The 15,402-nt window shown below is 35.7% G+C and overlaps 1 protein-coding gene across 1 annotated transcript in view; it reads right to left on the reverse strand.

Annotated features, from left to right (window-relative positions):
• The window catches only part of GRB14 (growth factor receptor bound protein 14), a 67,795-nt gene that overhangs the window by 7,517 nt on the left and 44,876 nt on the right, over positions 1–15,402 (reverse strand). Inside the window, exons 4-12 of the mRNA XM_069781258.1 lie at positions 15,125–15,246; positions 13,126–13,200; positions 6,010–6,147; positions 4,816–4,926; positions 4,530–4,625; positions 3,868–3,948; positions 1,488–1,604; positions 1,320–1,377; positions 1,141–1,228 (exon numbers count right to left, since the gene is read on the reverse strand). Of these exons, the coding sequence (XP_069637359.1) occupies positions 1,141–1,228; positions 1,320–1,377; positions 1,488–1,604; positions 3,868–3,948; positions 4,530–4,625; positions 4,816–4,926; positions 6,010–6,147; positions 13,126–13,200; positions 15,125–15,246 (886 nt within the window). The remainder of the gene's footprint in view (positions 1–1,140; positions 1,229–1,319; positions 1,378–1,487; positions 1,605–3,867; positions 3,949–4,529; positions 4,626–4,815; positions 4,927–6,009; positions 6,148–13,125; positions 13,201–15,124; positions 15,247–15,402) is intronic.

Consider the following 15,402-nt stretch of genomic DNA (forward strand, 5'->3'; position numbering starts at 1 on the left):
AATGTAACATGAACAACACTGATGTTAGCAAGGTATTCACTGTCTCATCTTAAACACCATTGCTCTTTACTCACCAAATCTACTGGGTTTCATTTAACAGTTTGTGTGTGTACCCACTGAAATAACACTGGAAGATTCATCAGCCCTACAATGACATAATACTCAGAACTACATGTTGGATTCACCCCCATGTCCCATCCCTCCCATGTAACAAATGCAAAAATGAATGCAGAATACAGAAGCAGTTTCAGGATGACTGGCCACGCTTAAAAACAGGACCCCCGAAATTAAAAAAATAAAAATACAAAAAGGGAAGTCCAATTAGCCATCCTTGTTCAGTATGACTATTTTTATCTCCCTTTCCATTGTTTTTTTTTCCCTAGAGCCCTTTCTGCAGATGTAGAAAACAATACTGCAGCATACTTAATGTAAAACTGAAGGAATTTAACCAGTAATCTGATGTTACAGGTACCTAACTGGAAGCAGACTCAGAGAAACTTAAGCTTTTATGGAATTACTCGATGAATGAAGGAGGCCCAAGTTTACATTTAATACAGGAGTAAGGATAAAAATACAGAAATGAAAAACAGGAGGATTTGAACATAAAATACCTACTTGCTTTGTCATTTTTTAAAATTAGTATTTAAATGAGAGAAAAATAAAAGTCTTATCCTAATGTTTATTGTATACCATTAAGGGATAATAAAATTTTTAGTCATTTAATGAGGAAAAGCATACTTTTTTCAATGGCTGTCCCTGCACAGTTCACCTTAGAATAATGTTTTCAGGCTTTCTTTCATTCTTTCAGCACTAGTAAGAGATACAAAAGACATTGGTGCTAAAGTTGAGAGTTCCCAGAGAATATTGTGCAAATACAGAGCTCAAGTGCCTGGCTCTGAGCGGACATAAGTAATCTGTCAGTGACAGAATCGAAGCGTTAGATCACCACTTTATTGCTTCCAAAAGATATAAAATAGAAACCAACTGATCCCCAGATATCCTTATATAAAATAATTTTTATTTCTATTAGGTGAGTGCAAAATCTTCCTTCGTCCATCTCCCACCAGTAAGAAGTACCTGAAAATAGGAGTTGTTGACTAGAAATGTGTCTCAGAAGAGTTATGTAAAGAATTAACTTACCCATCTACAAGTCCATGCTGCAAAATAAGTCTCTGAGCCTCTTCTCTAGAGATTTTATGATGAAACCATGACTGAGATCTGTGTATAGCTGTAGAAATAAAGATCTTTAAAAAACATTTTGCCTTTATTGAAAGAACCAGCTATTGCATTTCTCTGGCAATGAATTAACTCACACATACCCATGTTAGACATGGCAATAGGACTACCATGTGAGTTGAGTCGCAGACACCCTCTCCTCTGTATGAGAGAAAAGTAAAAACATGATTTCAAAGCTTTTTTGTTTAAAAAACAAAACAAAACAAAACAAATCAGAAAATACTATTCTGATCAAGCAAAGGTGTTTATACCCGCCATGCTAATCCTTCTTCAACTGCAACTGAGAGGGCTTCTGTTGGATTTTCTATAATTCTGCTTCTGTCTCCTGAGAAATCCATTGCTACTAAAGAATTTTCTGAAATGCTTCTCTGCAACAAATAAAATTAAATTTAGTTTGTTCATTTTTTAAAAGATCCATCATTTAAAAGTGAGGTTCTGAGAAAACATTACGGTTTTTAAGTGGTGTTTCAAGTATCTGTAGTGTTTCCCATCAGAGTCAAACTCATTTTACCCTAGAGAGCATTTGTAATTCCAGTATGCTGCTGCAAAGCTCAATTTTACAGTCTGGCAGGACATATCATCTTTTTGCATTACTGCAATGAATGATAAATACATCGCTTTACCATAAATTCCATTTATACTTTTAACTATAACTAGCCCTTTGCATGTCAAAGCATCAGGAAACTGTTATTAAGTTATCCAAGTAACAGAAAAAAGGTAAATACAAATTCTTATCCATAACCACCAAATTAACAGAGATTTTAAATATTTTGTTAGAAATATGTCAAATTTATGTATTTTCTATATAAACTTTCACTCAAAGTTTACTGGATTTAAGCACTGAAGACAGCCATTTCTATGGAATTTAACTTCTATTTTTATACATCCCTTCTAACTCTTATCACAGACTCAGTAACTGTAGGATCTGTTATAAAATTGCTTGGTTTTTTTCCTCCCAGTGAAGATCAAGTTTGTAAAAATAGAATAAAAAGCACTGAAGTGTGACAAAACAGTCTTAAAACTCACCAAAATACTTCTCAGAAACCAAGGTTTACAAAATCAAGTTTAACAGGGATTGCAATGGCTCAAATGTTGGCAGGCACTGGAATATCAAATAATTAAAAGAACATTCTAGCATTCGCTAAGTTAAAGTAACATCTGGAACACAAGAGGCCCTGATTTCTGTAGGGTTAGCAGCAAAGCTACCCAGTCCAAAACCAAAGCAGCTCTGTTTTGTTCCTGTTTGGTTACAAGCATGAATATAACTAGAAATGGAAGACAGCAATTCTGTAGTTCACTGCAATTCTTGACACTGTACTCTTAAGTTCTGCCTGAGTAACTGTAACCTGTAAAGAACTTTACAAAAGCAAAAAAAACAATGGCAAAATAAGATAAAATGTTTGCCTGTAGGAAAGTGAAGGGAAATCTTTGTAGCTGACATGGTTGTGAGTTATAGAGGAATGTGAAACATGGAAGTGGTTCCCCTATGAAGTATGTTCATTAGCCTGTGCACTTAATTCCCAAGTTTATCCAATTTGCTGTTTAATTCATGAATTATACACAAGTAGAAAAACAGTGCCATGCTTAATACTGGTTATAGATTCTGCCTGTGCCAGAAGCTACATGAGCTAAAAGGCACACAACAGTGTAAGAGGGCAGAGAATCAGTAATGGCTCCCGGATCCATTATAAAAGTAGCAGCCAGCTATTGTAACAGCTTCGCATAAGAGAAAGTAAAGACACAGTCAGTGTATTAAGCACAATTTTGAAGCCATGCTTATTAGCAATATCACTGAAAACTATTGTTGTGAATATCTGTAATAGCAAATGCATATTTTAGGCATTTAAACAGCAAGAACTATAATAAAAGCTCAAAAAATCCACCATAAAAATCACCATCACAAGTCCCTGCAACAAGTAATTTTTACCCAATGTAGCCAACAAAACCCACAAAAGTGATATAAATCATCCATGAAAAAGACTGAAGTCAAATGACTCGGAAAGAACTGGGATAACATAAGATATTAAAGGACAACCTGATCCAATCCCAACTATCTGACTGAGAAGATGGACACAGCATCTAATATAGGCTGTTGTTCCTCCAAAACCCCATTCTGCCAAATTATGGTGTTCCTCTGAAATCCAGTCAGTAATACACCAGCTGAAATTCATCTCAAGTACTTAATATTTTATATTAAAAAAATAATAATAAAATAGAAGTATTACTATATACCAGAAAGGATTTGTTATAGCTTTAAAATTCAACATTTACAGCATCTGTAACTTTAAACACTTTGCTTGCTTTTTAATGCATTTATAGTTCTGCTGCTCTGTTTCCAAAATCCTCTTTCCATTCTTTTTGACATTGATAATAAGCCAACGAGCTCTCAAAATACCGGAGATTTGACAAAGGGAAAAAGCCTGTTAACTGGTCTGAACGACTCGATTTGTGTTAAGTAAATTAATTAATTAGCTCTCTAGTCAACCCTGACAGCCCTAAAGATTTCAGCAAGCATTCGCACATGCAAAGATTTGCAGGATCAGGTCAGTGGTATAACTGACACAAGTTACTTAAAAAATAGCATGATGGCAGAAACAATGTATTTATTCATGGAGCTACTATGGGACATACCATAGATGTTATATTCAAAGGGCTGCAGCCACTTCTACCTTGATATGGTTGCATGTAATTCTGATACAGCTGCATCCCATACTAAAACCAGAAAATAACATGGTTAGCATTTTAAATTATAAACCTAAGCCAAGAAATTTTTTTTTCCAGATGTAAAAGATAACATATGCTTTTCTTTACCATTAAAAACCAGGGTCAAATGCTGTTAGGATAAGGAAATGCACAACATCATCATTGTTGCTGCTGCCTTTATAAATGTACACTCTGCATTAAATACTACCCATTTAATACACCAACTGACCTATTCCTATTTTGTCACAGACATATTTTAAAAACATATTAAAAGTTCCCTTCTTGTGTATTCTTGTCGCTTTGTTCAACATCACTAAACAATCTCACTGAACTCAACATGGTTACATATAAGCATATGCTTAACATTAACTATTTGCAGGACCGAGGCTTCAGGACATCATCACATACCCTACAATGATTCCAGTAATTTGGTCTCTGTTTGTTGGGATGAAGAAAAATAAACTTTCAGAGTACAAAATTAATATTGGTATTACATGGGAACCTAGAATTATGTTACTTCTCTACCACACAATATCAATATTTCAGATAGTAAACTTAAGCAAGAAGTTAACTCCACACAGAAAAATTACCTTAAGCAACCTAATTGCTGTCATCCAACAGGTCCTACTTTGTTCATCATCTGCACAGAGCTGTTTCAGGTCTCTGGTTCCTCCTGATTTGTTAGGCTAGAAGGCCACAGCACATTTTTTTAGCATTAATGCATATCTTGAAGATAATACCTGTTGAAATAAAAGCCACTAATTCTCCTATTTTATAACAGACAGCTGAATATTGTTTTCAAAAACCTTAAAGAAACTTAAGCTTACCTAAAAACTGTGGCTTGCTTTAATATGTATCAGAATAATAAGCTTGTACCTTAAAGCAGAATCCATAGTTTGTTGGTGCTCCAGAAATCTTTTTGCCTGTCAAAGACATGTACATATCACTATTGCTGAATTCACAGAAAAACTGCAGATGCCTTGGCTCCTAAAAAGAAGAGCAATGTAATACAGTTAGACTATTTTTAGCCAGCCTCTCCAGATAAGAAACTCAGCAGAGTATAGTAGTTATCCTGTTCCAAAATACGGTCTTCCATACTGCAGTTTTAACTGTGACTTCATCAAATCTAGAAAGAGGCAACTCAACATTAATTTTACAAGGCAGATAAAAACCACCTCAAACTAGTCAAAGAGTTCATTCTTCCAGAGAGGAATAAAAACCAAAGTACGAGTGATATCATTTCTGGGAAAACATCCACTAAATTCAAATGACAATAATATTATGAGCAGGAGTCACATTTTGAGAGCAGTATGCATTTCGAACATCAAAATAAAATATACTTTCATAATCTGAAAAACAACATAGTGTAATAATAACTGTCCAGTACTATTTCTAACCATTATCTCCATCCTCTAAGGTTAATTAAGTCAAGGAAGCAAACAAAAGAAATTTGCTGAAGGATACAAAAACAGCTCAATGAATACTCTGGCAGTTAACAGAGAAAATTCAGAAAAAGAAAAAACATTGTTTCAAGTGGTTTATGTAAAAGGTGTCTCAACTCCAATGTATCCTGTTTAATGTAATCACATTTAAAGTACTGTCATCAAGCAGTTGAACTAGTAAAATAAAAAACTGTCCAGTGACAAAATTTGAGAACTCTCAAAATCTTCCTGTAAAATCCTTCTATACATAGGTTTTTGTTTATTTTAGATAATGAAGCATTATGTCCACTTTTCAGAGTATCTACTTATACTTCAGAATTTTAACTACTATTTGAAAATTCATTTTAAAAGAGCACTCTGTTAAGTGATTGAAAATATATTAACCAGAATGAGGCAAAGTTATTAAGCAAAAAGAAACTGCTGTTTCTAAGACAATACTTTCCCAATACTATATCTCAGTATCTCTCTAGATTTTATCTATAATAAACAGATATTTTTCTTCCTTTTTATCACTGTGAGTTGAAATTCAAATTTTGGTTATTATTACAACAAATGATAAATACATACACATTTGTTCTAACCGCATAGTTCTCTCTCTCTTTTTTAAATTTTTTTTTCCTTCCCTTACCTTAGATGTACCTTTAGTGGAAAAATAAAGGCCAGATCTTCTCAAAAGAAAGTACAACTTTTTCCACGATTTTTTTCCCTGCTCCTTTGCATGCAAATAACCATGAATCTCAGGATACGTGCTGGAGCTTAGGAACATCTGAAAGAGAATATCAGACATGTATTTTTCTTTTCATCTGGAACGATCTTTCTGTTTCATTAACATACTCAGACAGGACTAAGGGGAATAAACCCCTAAATCCACTATCACCACAGTAATTCAGTTATGATTGCATCTAATCCCATTAAGAGTGCCTCTGATTTAAGGCGTGTAGAATGTTACACAACTCCAAGGTATGCTAAGCAAGTTACGTATTTATATGGAACATATGGTTTGAAATGAGAGCATTAGTTATGCAATATGTTGACTTCAGCAACAAAACCAGTTTAAGAAGTTCTGATCCCATACCTCAGACCCTATTTATATAAAACTGCAAATCAATGCTACCAATGGAAGGAAGAAAGAAAAAAGCCATCTCTCCTTCCCACCTGTGTTACAATCTAGATAAGGGAACTGACCTGAGTTAAAGTTAATTCAGAAAAAAAATCACAAAATCTGAATCACAAAACCATGCAGGTCAGGCAGATATTACCATTTTCAAAAGGAGGGAACAAAGGTCTCAGGACCTGAAGTGCTGCTTAAGTAAGAGCTTTAAGGAGCTTTAGTTGAACCAAAAAGAAAAGAGGCTGAGCCAGTCACCAAAACAGCTCCTGCCTCCACTCAAGACATTCAATGGCTTCTCTTTAGCCATTTCAACCAGACATTGTCAGAGTGCAACACAGCTGTTATCCTGCTAAGACCAAGTACACAGTTTCATTCAGTCTGCAAAAGTACCCACTAAAAGCTGGCAACCATGTTAACTTTATTCTAATTCCATGTAATGCATTCATTTTTATTACTCTTCTTCCAATAAAACTTCTCAGTGTGACTCACATCTAAACATACTAACCTAGAATTCTTCAATTTCCATCGTGCAAAGGAATCTATGTTATCACTAAGCTCTTCAAGGAACCTTGCCCCAGGCTGGCCTGCAGTATAATAAATACTATCTAGGCTTATACAGAAGTAGGGAACAAAGGATTTTCTGGTTGATATCTGCAGCTTTCATTGCTGCATTTTCCTCCTGTCCACTGGCACTTCCAGAAAATCTGCTTTGAGGACATGAAGCAACTGATTACCAGGCAAAAGACAGACTGGCCAGTACCGGACTGCAGCAAAATGATGAAGTGAATGTGATTTTGGAAGTACAGCAAGTTCTTTGGCCACTAAATAACGCAGCCCAACCAAGACACACAAGGTTTCATTCCCTTTTATTGTTTTGCTACCTTGCAGTCAGATGCATGACTGTACCATCCGTAGACCAACCTGAGCTAATTCAATTCGGCTGGTGTGAATGCAGTAACATGGGCAGGCTTCATTTGATAGGGAAGTGTCCTAGCCCACAACTAGAAATGCATTATGAATAGCTTCACCACTGTTCACCTCAGTAGCTAAATTACAATAAGACTATGTACATCTATCTACGTGTGCTGCTGGTACACAGCTGTGGGCAAATGCAGTTTAAGCTATTTCAGCCACATTGAAGCAGGTGGGTCCTGGTAGGTGTTCCAGCCCGTTAATCTTCCTATTTGCCATGTATTAACAGGTTCACTGATGGTGAATATAAATGCTGAATTCAAAAAGCATTTTAACTCCTGTCCCGATTTTGGCTGGGAGAGAGTTAATTTTCTTTCTAGTAGGTGGTATAGTGTTATGTTTTGGCTCTAGTATAAGAATAATGTTGATAACACACAGATGTTTTCAGTTGTTGCTAAGTAGTGTTTAGACTAAAGTCAAGGATTTTTCAGCTTCTCATGCCCAGCCAGTGAGAAAGCTGGAGGGGCACAAGAAGTTGGGAGGGGACACAGCCAGGACAGCTGACCCAAACTGGCCAACGGTGTATTCCGTACCATGGGACCTCATGTCTAGTATAGAAACTGGGGGGAGTGGGGGTGGGGGGGATGGATCGCTGCTTGGGGACTAACTGGGCGTCGGTTGGCGGGTGGTGAGCAATTGCACTGTGCATCACTTGTATATTCCAATCCTTTTATTATTACTATTGTCATTTTATTAGTGTTACCATTATTACTGTTAGTTTCTTCTTTTCTCTTCTATTAAACCGTTCTTATCTCATCCCATGGGTTTTACTTCTTTTCCTGATTCTCTCCCCCATCCCACTGGGTGGGGGGGGAAGTGAGTGAGTGGCTGCGTGGTGCTTAGCTGCCTGCTGGGGTTAAACCATGACAACTCCATGAACAAAGTCAAATGGAAGCTTTAGAAAACTCTAAAAGAGTCAATTTAGGTAAAAACAAAAGAGCATTTTTTTTTTGGCTTTAGTATCTCTGCTGAAGATGACAGGAGTGGTTGGCTCCCAGCTTGCACAAGTGTCTTCCCCAGGATTTCTGCCATAAGAGCTTCAAACCAGAAGTGCTGTCATGAAAAATGCTTTTCTTACTCAGCAGACCAAAGTGGAAGAGCAATACAAAGCTCAGCTTCAACAGTCACTGTTGTACCCATGCTATCAATTAAAATAAAGCAGCAATAATGCTAGGGAAAAGGCAATCCTAGATTAAACTTTTTCTTTCTAAGACAGCCAAGGACTGTGTGAGAAAATATAACATGAACAAGCTGTAGACAAAACCATTAACTGTCAGAAGGAATGAGCAGTAAAAATATTTCAGAGTGTCTGTAAAAAACATCTAAAACTAAAGATAGTAGAAAAAATAACTTCCCTGGGTTTTTTTTGTTGCAGGTTGGTATTGGTTGTTTTTTTGTTGTTTTGGTTTGTTGGGGGTTTTTTAGTGGAGGTACACGTAAGTTTCTTATAGAAGGGAATGGATCCCTGTTTATGCAGATAAGAAGTAATCAAAATAGGACAAAAATAAGAAAAATAAGTAAAGTCCTTAATGTACAAAGAAGAAGTGAGGAGAGTTAAATGATAGTATGCTGCAGACAGGGATTACTGGTCACACAATATGCAGAAATAAGCTTGCACCCTCTCCCCCACCCAGTGAAATACATAACGTGATACGTAGAGTGGTGTTAAATGTCACCATTTCTTTCAGATACTAATATAGGACAGCATCAAGGACTCGATTATGATTTGATTAGCTGTAAAACCAACTAATTTAAAATCAATATGAACAAAACCCAAAGCAAATAAATGTATTTTGTTGGAAAAAAACAAACCAAAATATCAAATCAATCAACAAGTGAAAAAACAACAGAAGAGGAAAAACATTGCACTGTCTTGGGTGAATATAATAACAAAAAATGCAGAAATACTAGATGTCACTGAATGCAATAAAGATTGAGAGCTGCACTCCCAACTATACAATTTATTTGTCTGCACATTCAACATTTTCAATGACAGAATGGTTGCAGTAGCGGAGACAACAACATTTGCTAAGGTGGCTGCTTCTTGAGCACTTACACACTATTTCGGAGAGTTAAAGAAACCATCTATGAATCAAGTTTGAATTTGATGACTGATTTCTTCAAAGATGTGATGATAGCCAGCCATGATCCAGCACAATGCTACTACGAATGAGCAGGATTTTCCCCTGAACCTGCTGATAAATTTTGGGGGCACCAAGTAATTCCAGTGAAGAACTGATACTGATTCTCAGTATGGTCTCCTATAAACTTCAGTCAATCTGAGGGGTTTAGACTGGGAGAAAGGCCAGCAAAACCTAGACTGGAAGATAGGGAAAGGCAACAGGCAGACTAGAACACATCTAGGAGATTGATAAGAGGCTGAAATTCAGTGCGGCTATTTCAGCCTGAAGACTGGAACAGAGTCAGATGAGAAATTGGTCAGAGAAAGAGGGACTTGCTGTGGCAGAGAGATTTAAAGAAATGAAAGCTTGAATCTTAAATCTGTGAAAGCAAAGAATGGGAACTAAGAACTTGGGGCAAGAGATGGCAATGGGGAAAGGGCAAAATGGAAAGACACTACCAGTAATTTTTGTTTGTCTTGGTAATCCTGTTCTGTCTTTAACTTAATTTTTGCATATCTAACATTTTTTTTAATGTTTATTTAGGAAAGACATATGCTCCCTTCTTTAATATATTCAACATCAGGTGCAAGTTTTTTTTCATTGCTCTGGAAGATGGCTTGGACATGTGCTATTTACAATAGCTTTTTTTAATGTATTCACATTATATGTAAAAAGCTATTAGAAAGAAGCAGCTAAATTGGTCAATAGAAGAATTGAACTCTAAACTTCAAGTCTACCTACAGAACCTGACTATCAATTGCATCTGTTAAACAATGAAATGGTGGGTGGTGGGGGGGAATAGGTCTATTCTTAAAGCAAAACCAGAGAAATGTGTAATTACCCAAGTAATTTCATCCTTCTACTTTGAAGATGTCACTGTTAAATTTAAAACACTAGTTGACATACTGCACAGTGAAAAGAATTCTGCTATAAATACAATCAAAGATTGAAAAAACAGAATTACAAAATTGGAGAAATGTTATTTGCAGACAAAAACAAAATGAAAGAAACCTAGGATAAAATTTTGACCCTTCAAAGTAATTTAAAAAAAATGTATTGACTTCAGTGAGGTTAGGGTTTCACCTACTAACTCAGAAGGACTCAATTATATCAACACTATCTATGCTGTGCAGTCTATTCATTGGAAATGCTGTCATGAATATGAATACAAAAGGATCTAGTACGTACATGAATATGTCTAAAATAAGAAATGTTTTAAACAAGTCACAAGCCCCATTTAAAATTGCATTCAACAGTTTCACATCTAACTAGACCAAGTGAATTAATTTTTTGCTCACCTATGAAAGTTGTTAATTCTCAAAAAACAACCAACCAACCCACCCCAAGTTCTGAAAATAATTCATTACTATGAATAATTCATTACTTCATTACTATGAGGAGAGGCCTCAGATTAAAATCTTCATACTACGTTCATTTTTGACATGTTTTAAAGCATCCAACTGGCAAAAATAACCTAAAGCAAGTTCCAAATGATCCCCACTGCCTACCACTAGACATGTACATACAGCATTGTGTCTCAGAGCAGACATACTCTAATCCACACAATGATACACTTCTTTTTTTAGGCTAAAGATCGCCACGGCAGAGATTAAACCTCTCTCTTTGGTATACATAGACATTTGGTATCTGTCAGACCTAGTAGTTTTACTTAGCACATGCTAAGTGGATAGAAGACAGGTAAACTTCTTTTTGGTTTTGAGGCTATTTAGAAGCCCTGATCGAAAGTCATCAGCCAAAATACTCACTCTTTCACTTTCAATGAAAGTCAAGAAAAACATACTTGAAAAACATTTTACTTGCTTACAGCTCAATCCACAAAAAGCTACAGAAGTATCACAAGTGATTTTTTCATCACTTGTAAGCACTGAGTTGTTAAAACTAATGTCTCTCTTGATACTTGACCAAGCACATCACAAATAATAACACAAGCCCATTAACCTGTCTTAATGGAAGTTTCCAAGGAAATAGCAACTCAGTGTAAACAATTTACCCAACAGCTTCTGCTGAAACATGCATAACAGCTGCACAATCCACAAAGGTATTCTCTACTTTGTGCCTAGTAAGTTTTATTTGATGAAATACAATTAATCAGACAATACAACATAAAACAGCAACAGAGGAGACCTCACAACAAATCTGTTAAGCTATCAAAATGGGATGTAAATATATATATTTAGAATTATTCTTAATCTTACCCACAAGCTCTGCATATGTTCTACATCTCACAATATAGGCTTAAGTAAGTTCTGTGCAAGAGTATATGGCAAACAGTTCCATTATAAAAGTCCTTATTATTTTTTTCAAACTACCAAATTACATTTGCAAGCAAAAATATCAAGTTCTATTAACACAGGGAACAAGATTTTCTAAATTAAATGTTTACATTAAACTGCAAAATATATTTGCTATTTAGGTAGCAAAAGTGAACCAATTTTCATATAGATATGCAGCACCTTCTGAAATTACAAAGTTTTTATTTAGGTTTGTATGATTTAGAGAATCTAGAACATGTCAAATTTAATTTGAAACATTTTTTACTATATTTGGGATAATCTTAATCTCCTGACTAACACCCGCTTCTATAAAGATATAACTATTTAATACAGAAGAATGCTTTGAGAATTAGTTCTTTAATGTTTTTCATTTACTGGTGGATGCTAAGGTAGAATTTATTATATAGATGCAAAAAAAATTTTTTAATTTCTGTATTTTAGTTCCTCCTTAAATATCTTGTGTTATTCTGTTGCCTTTCCAATCATTCTTTATCCTCAAAACTTACACATAGGGTTGTTGTCTTAAGACCAGTGGAAGTTCTTCGATTAATTAATTTTTCTAGTGACAAGCAAACAAGAGTGATGTGTATGTTTCCACCTTTATTACTCATTTTTCCCCTCTTTGAGAAGTAAGATGATGATCCCTGATATGGTCATTCTGTGAAATTATTCCCACTGTAAATTAAAAACTTGTGTCCACTTAAAAGATGACTAACACTGAGTGACCTAACATATTTTTTCTCCGAAGGCTACAGTAGCCTTCAAGCTAACAAATCATACTAGTCAGTCTAAATTTTCTACTCATTAAATTTAACCATTTAACTCTTTTTTTATATCCATTTTTATCACATTACCAGTTCCTCAGTATTCTACCAAGGCCTGCTGTTAAGTATGTGCTCAGTACTGCAGCACTCCATCCTTTTAAGGAAACAGGGTCTTTCACCTAAAACACCCAATAAAGGTATTAACCATTTTTACTGCATTTTGTCTGCTTTGGCACTCTTTGATTCTGAAAGAATGCGCAAGTTTCCAAGTGTGGTCATATAATAACTGTCTGGAAGGGACACATCACTTCATATCTCATAAGGAAAAAAGGTTATTAACCATGTTTTGAGTTACTTAAACCTAGCAACAGATCCAACAGTGACAAAGAACTATGCTCACACAACACAGACCGTGGGAAATTCTCAGCTATGCTGGCTCATCTTCATTCAAAGATTACATACCTGTAATAGATTACATACCTGTAATATCCCAGTGTGGCTTACAGCTACATTGGTCTCACTTGGAAAAGATATCATATGATCTGGAAAAAAGCTCTGTAACAGTAACAATTTGTATCAAAGTTCTATAAAAATAAATATAAAACTTCCTATCTCTTTTGGATGTAAAATTAAAGTTCTCAATGCAGTGCAATTCTGCAGATTCTCTGATCCAATAATTTAAGCTTAATATCATTCCTAAGTTTGTGACATCCTATATATTATTTGCTGAAAAACTTAGAATTTTGAGAAAACATGAATGGTCTCTGAAAGCAAGAGGGTTTCATACAGCAGTGCAAGTCATATTGCAGTACTTGGCCCTTAGTGTTGTTTTTCTAGTAGTAATTTCTATTGCTGCTGACATATAAGACTTGCCTGGGGATTCAATATGCTACAAAGTAGAGAGGATATACACCAACATGCTGAAAAATACATTGTTTTCTATTGTTTTCATTATACTAGAAACCCAATAAAATATTCTGGAATAACTTCCATTAATAGAGAACAAGTCCTCTCAGGTTTTTTTAATTGTCTATTTTTTAATGATACAAATTATCAAAATCTGACTACATTAATACCATGTGGTTAAAAAGTCCACATTTCAAGTGCCAATTTCACTACCAAGGAAAGCTCAAGGGGTAATTTATGGGACTGACCTGCAGCTGGGAAGTTCAATATAGTCATGCAGATATGAACCAGCCAAGAGTTTGGGCATTACTAATAGAATTTTCTCAAGGCTTGGACAAGTTTGAAGGTAATATTCCCTTGACCACTCAATGTCCACTGACTTTCATTTTTAATAAAACTGAACTACTGGTAGGGTTAATTCATATCAACTCATTTCTGATAAAGCATTCTTGCTACACCTGGGACCACAGTACCCAGAAGAATGACTCAACAGGAACAGTAAGGACTGATGAGCCACAGCTGCTGATGCTAGTCATAGCTGCGTGTCTGCCACACTCCATAGCTGGTTCCACAGCTGGTTCTCTACTAACTGGAGACCATCTCAAGCTTAGAACTTTTCACTAGTGCAGTGGTATCTCCATGTCAGGGGATTACATGATTTGCCCAGATAAACCGAGGTAGAGCAAGAAAAAAACGCTCAGATCTCTTATGTCTTTTGGTATCTTAATATTTACCTTTTCATCCTTTTCACAGGTAGCTAATTTGAGTTCCCTTCCACTTTTCACCTTTCAAGTCCTCATACATATCTGCTATTTCTCCCTTTGACATCTGAAACAAGCTGGCTTTATAAGAGACAGCATTAGGAGTGATCGAAATACACCATGCATTTGAGCAACCAGATGGTGAGTTTCTCCTGCTGAGCCAGGACTGCTTCCATGGCCTTTGCCATCAGCCAAGGTCCAAATCAGCAGCATTAACCTTTGGCAACATCCTTGAGTTATGAGTTGTGTCTCCTCTCCTCTCTTTCCACTCCTTACATACACTAACTTTGGCTTCACTTTCACTTACTCCTAATAGGTTATGGCTGCTCATGGCCTTTTGTGTCAGTTGTCATTTAGCTGCAGCAGTGAGAAGCTGCCATTGGGCAGCACTGGGCCATAACATTCAATTTTTACTTTAACAATAAAATCATCTTTGCTACAGATGCCCCTCCTCACACTGCTTCAGTTTATATTTTGTTGTCACTTGATGGAAACTTCACTCAGTTTCAAAAATTTTATTTTGTCGTAGGTCGTAGTGTGCAAACTTCAATAAAGTTAAACCCATGTCTGCCTCCCTCACCCAAAAAAAAAAGAAGTATGAACATGGATGTTTTACAATCACAACAAAGGGTCAGGCCAACAGTTACATGCACTACAATATATTCCTATATCCCATATACTCCCTCCCATTTATTCCTTTTGACTCATGTTACACCAACAGCTTTATACTCTGCCTATCTGTGTGCAACGCAAAAGACTCTTCTGCAGCAACAGCAATTGCACCACTTCACAGATGTAATGTTAGGACTTACCAGTGGATTTTTAAAAAACTCATACTTTGCATAATTTTTTCTAAAATACAGTTTGTTTTCCTCTTCCATTACCCAATTTGACTGGACTTCCATCACTAATTCATGGTCCTCTATAGTTCTTCCTGTAAAAAAAACCAAACAAATTAAAAAAACCCAACACATAACCTGCACCAAAGAGCCTAAGAGTAGAACATGAAAACAGAAGGGTCAGATAATAAAAATATTATTAAATTAAATTAATTTAAATGAACACAAAACATGAAACAAGCAATCTGAAC

The sequence above is a fragment of the Haliaeetus albicilla genome, chromosome 4 (genome assembly GCF_947461875.1).
Source record: "Haliaeetus albicilla chromosome 4, bHalAlb1.1, whole genome shotgun sequence".
In the NCBI taxonomy this organism is placed as follows: Eukaryota; Metazoa; Chordata; class Aves; order Accipitriformes; family Accipitridae; genus Haliaeetus; species Haliaeetus albicilla.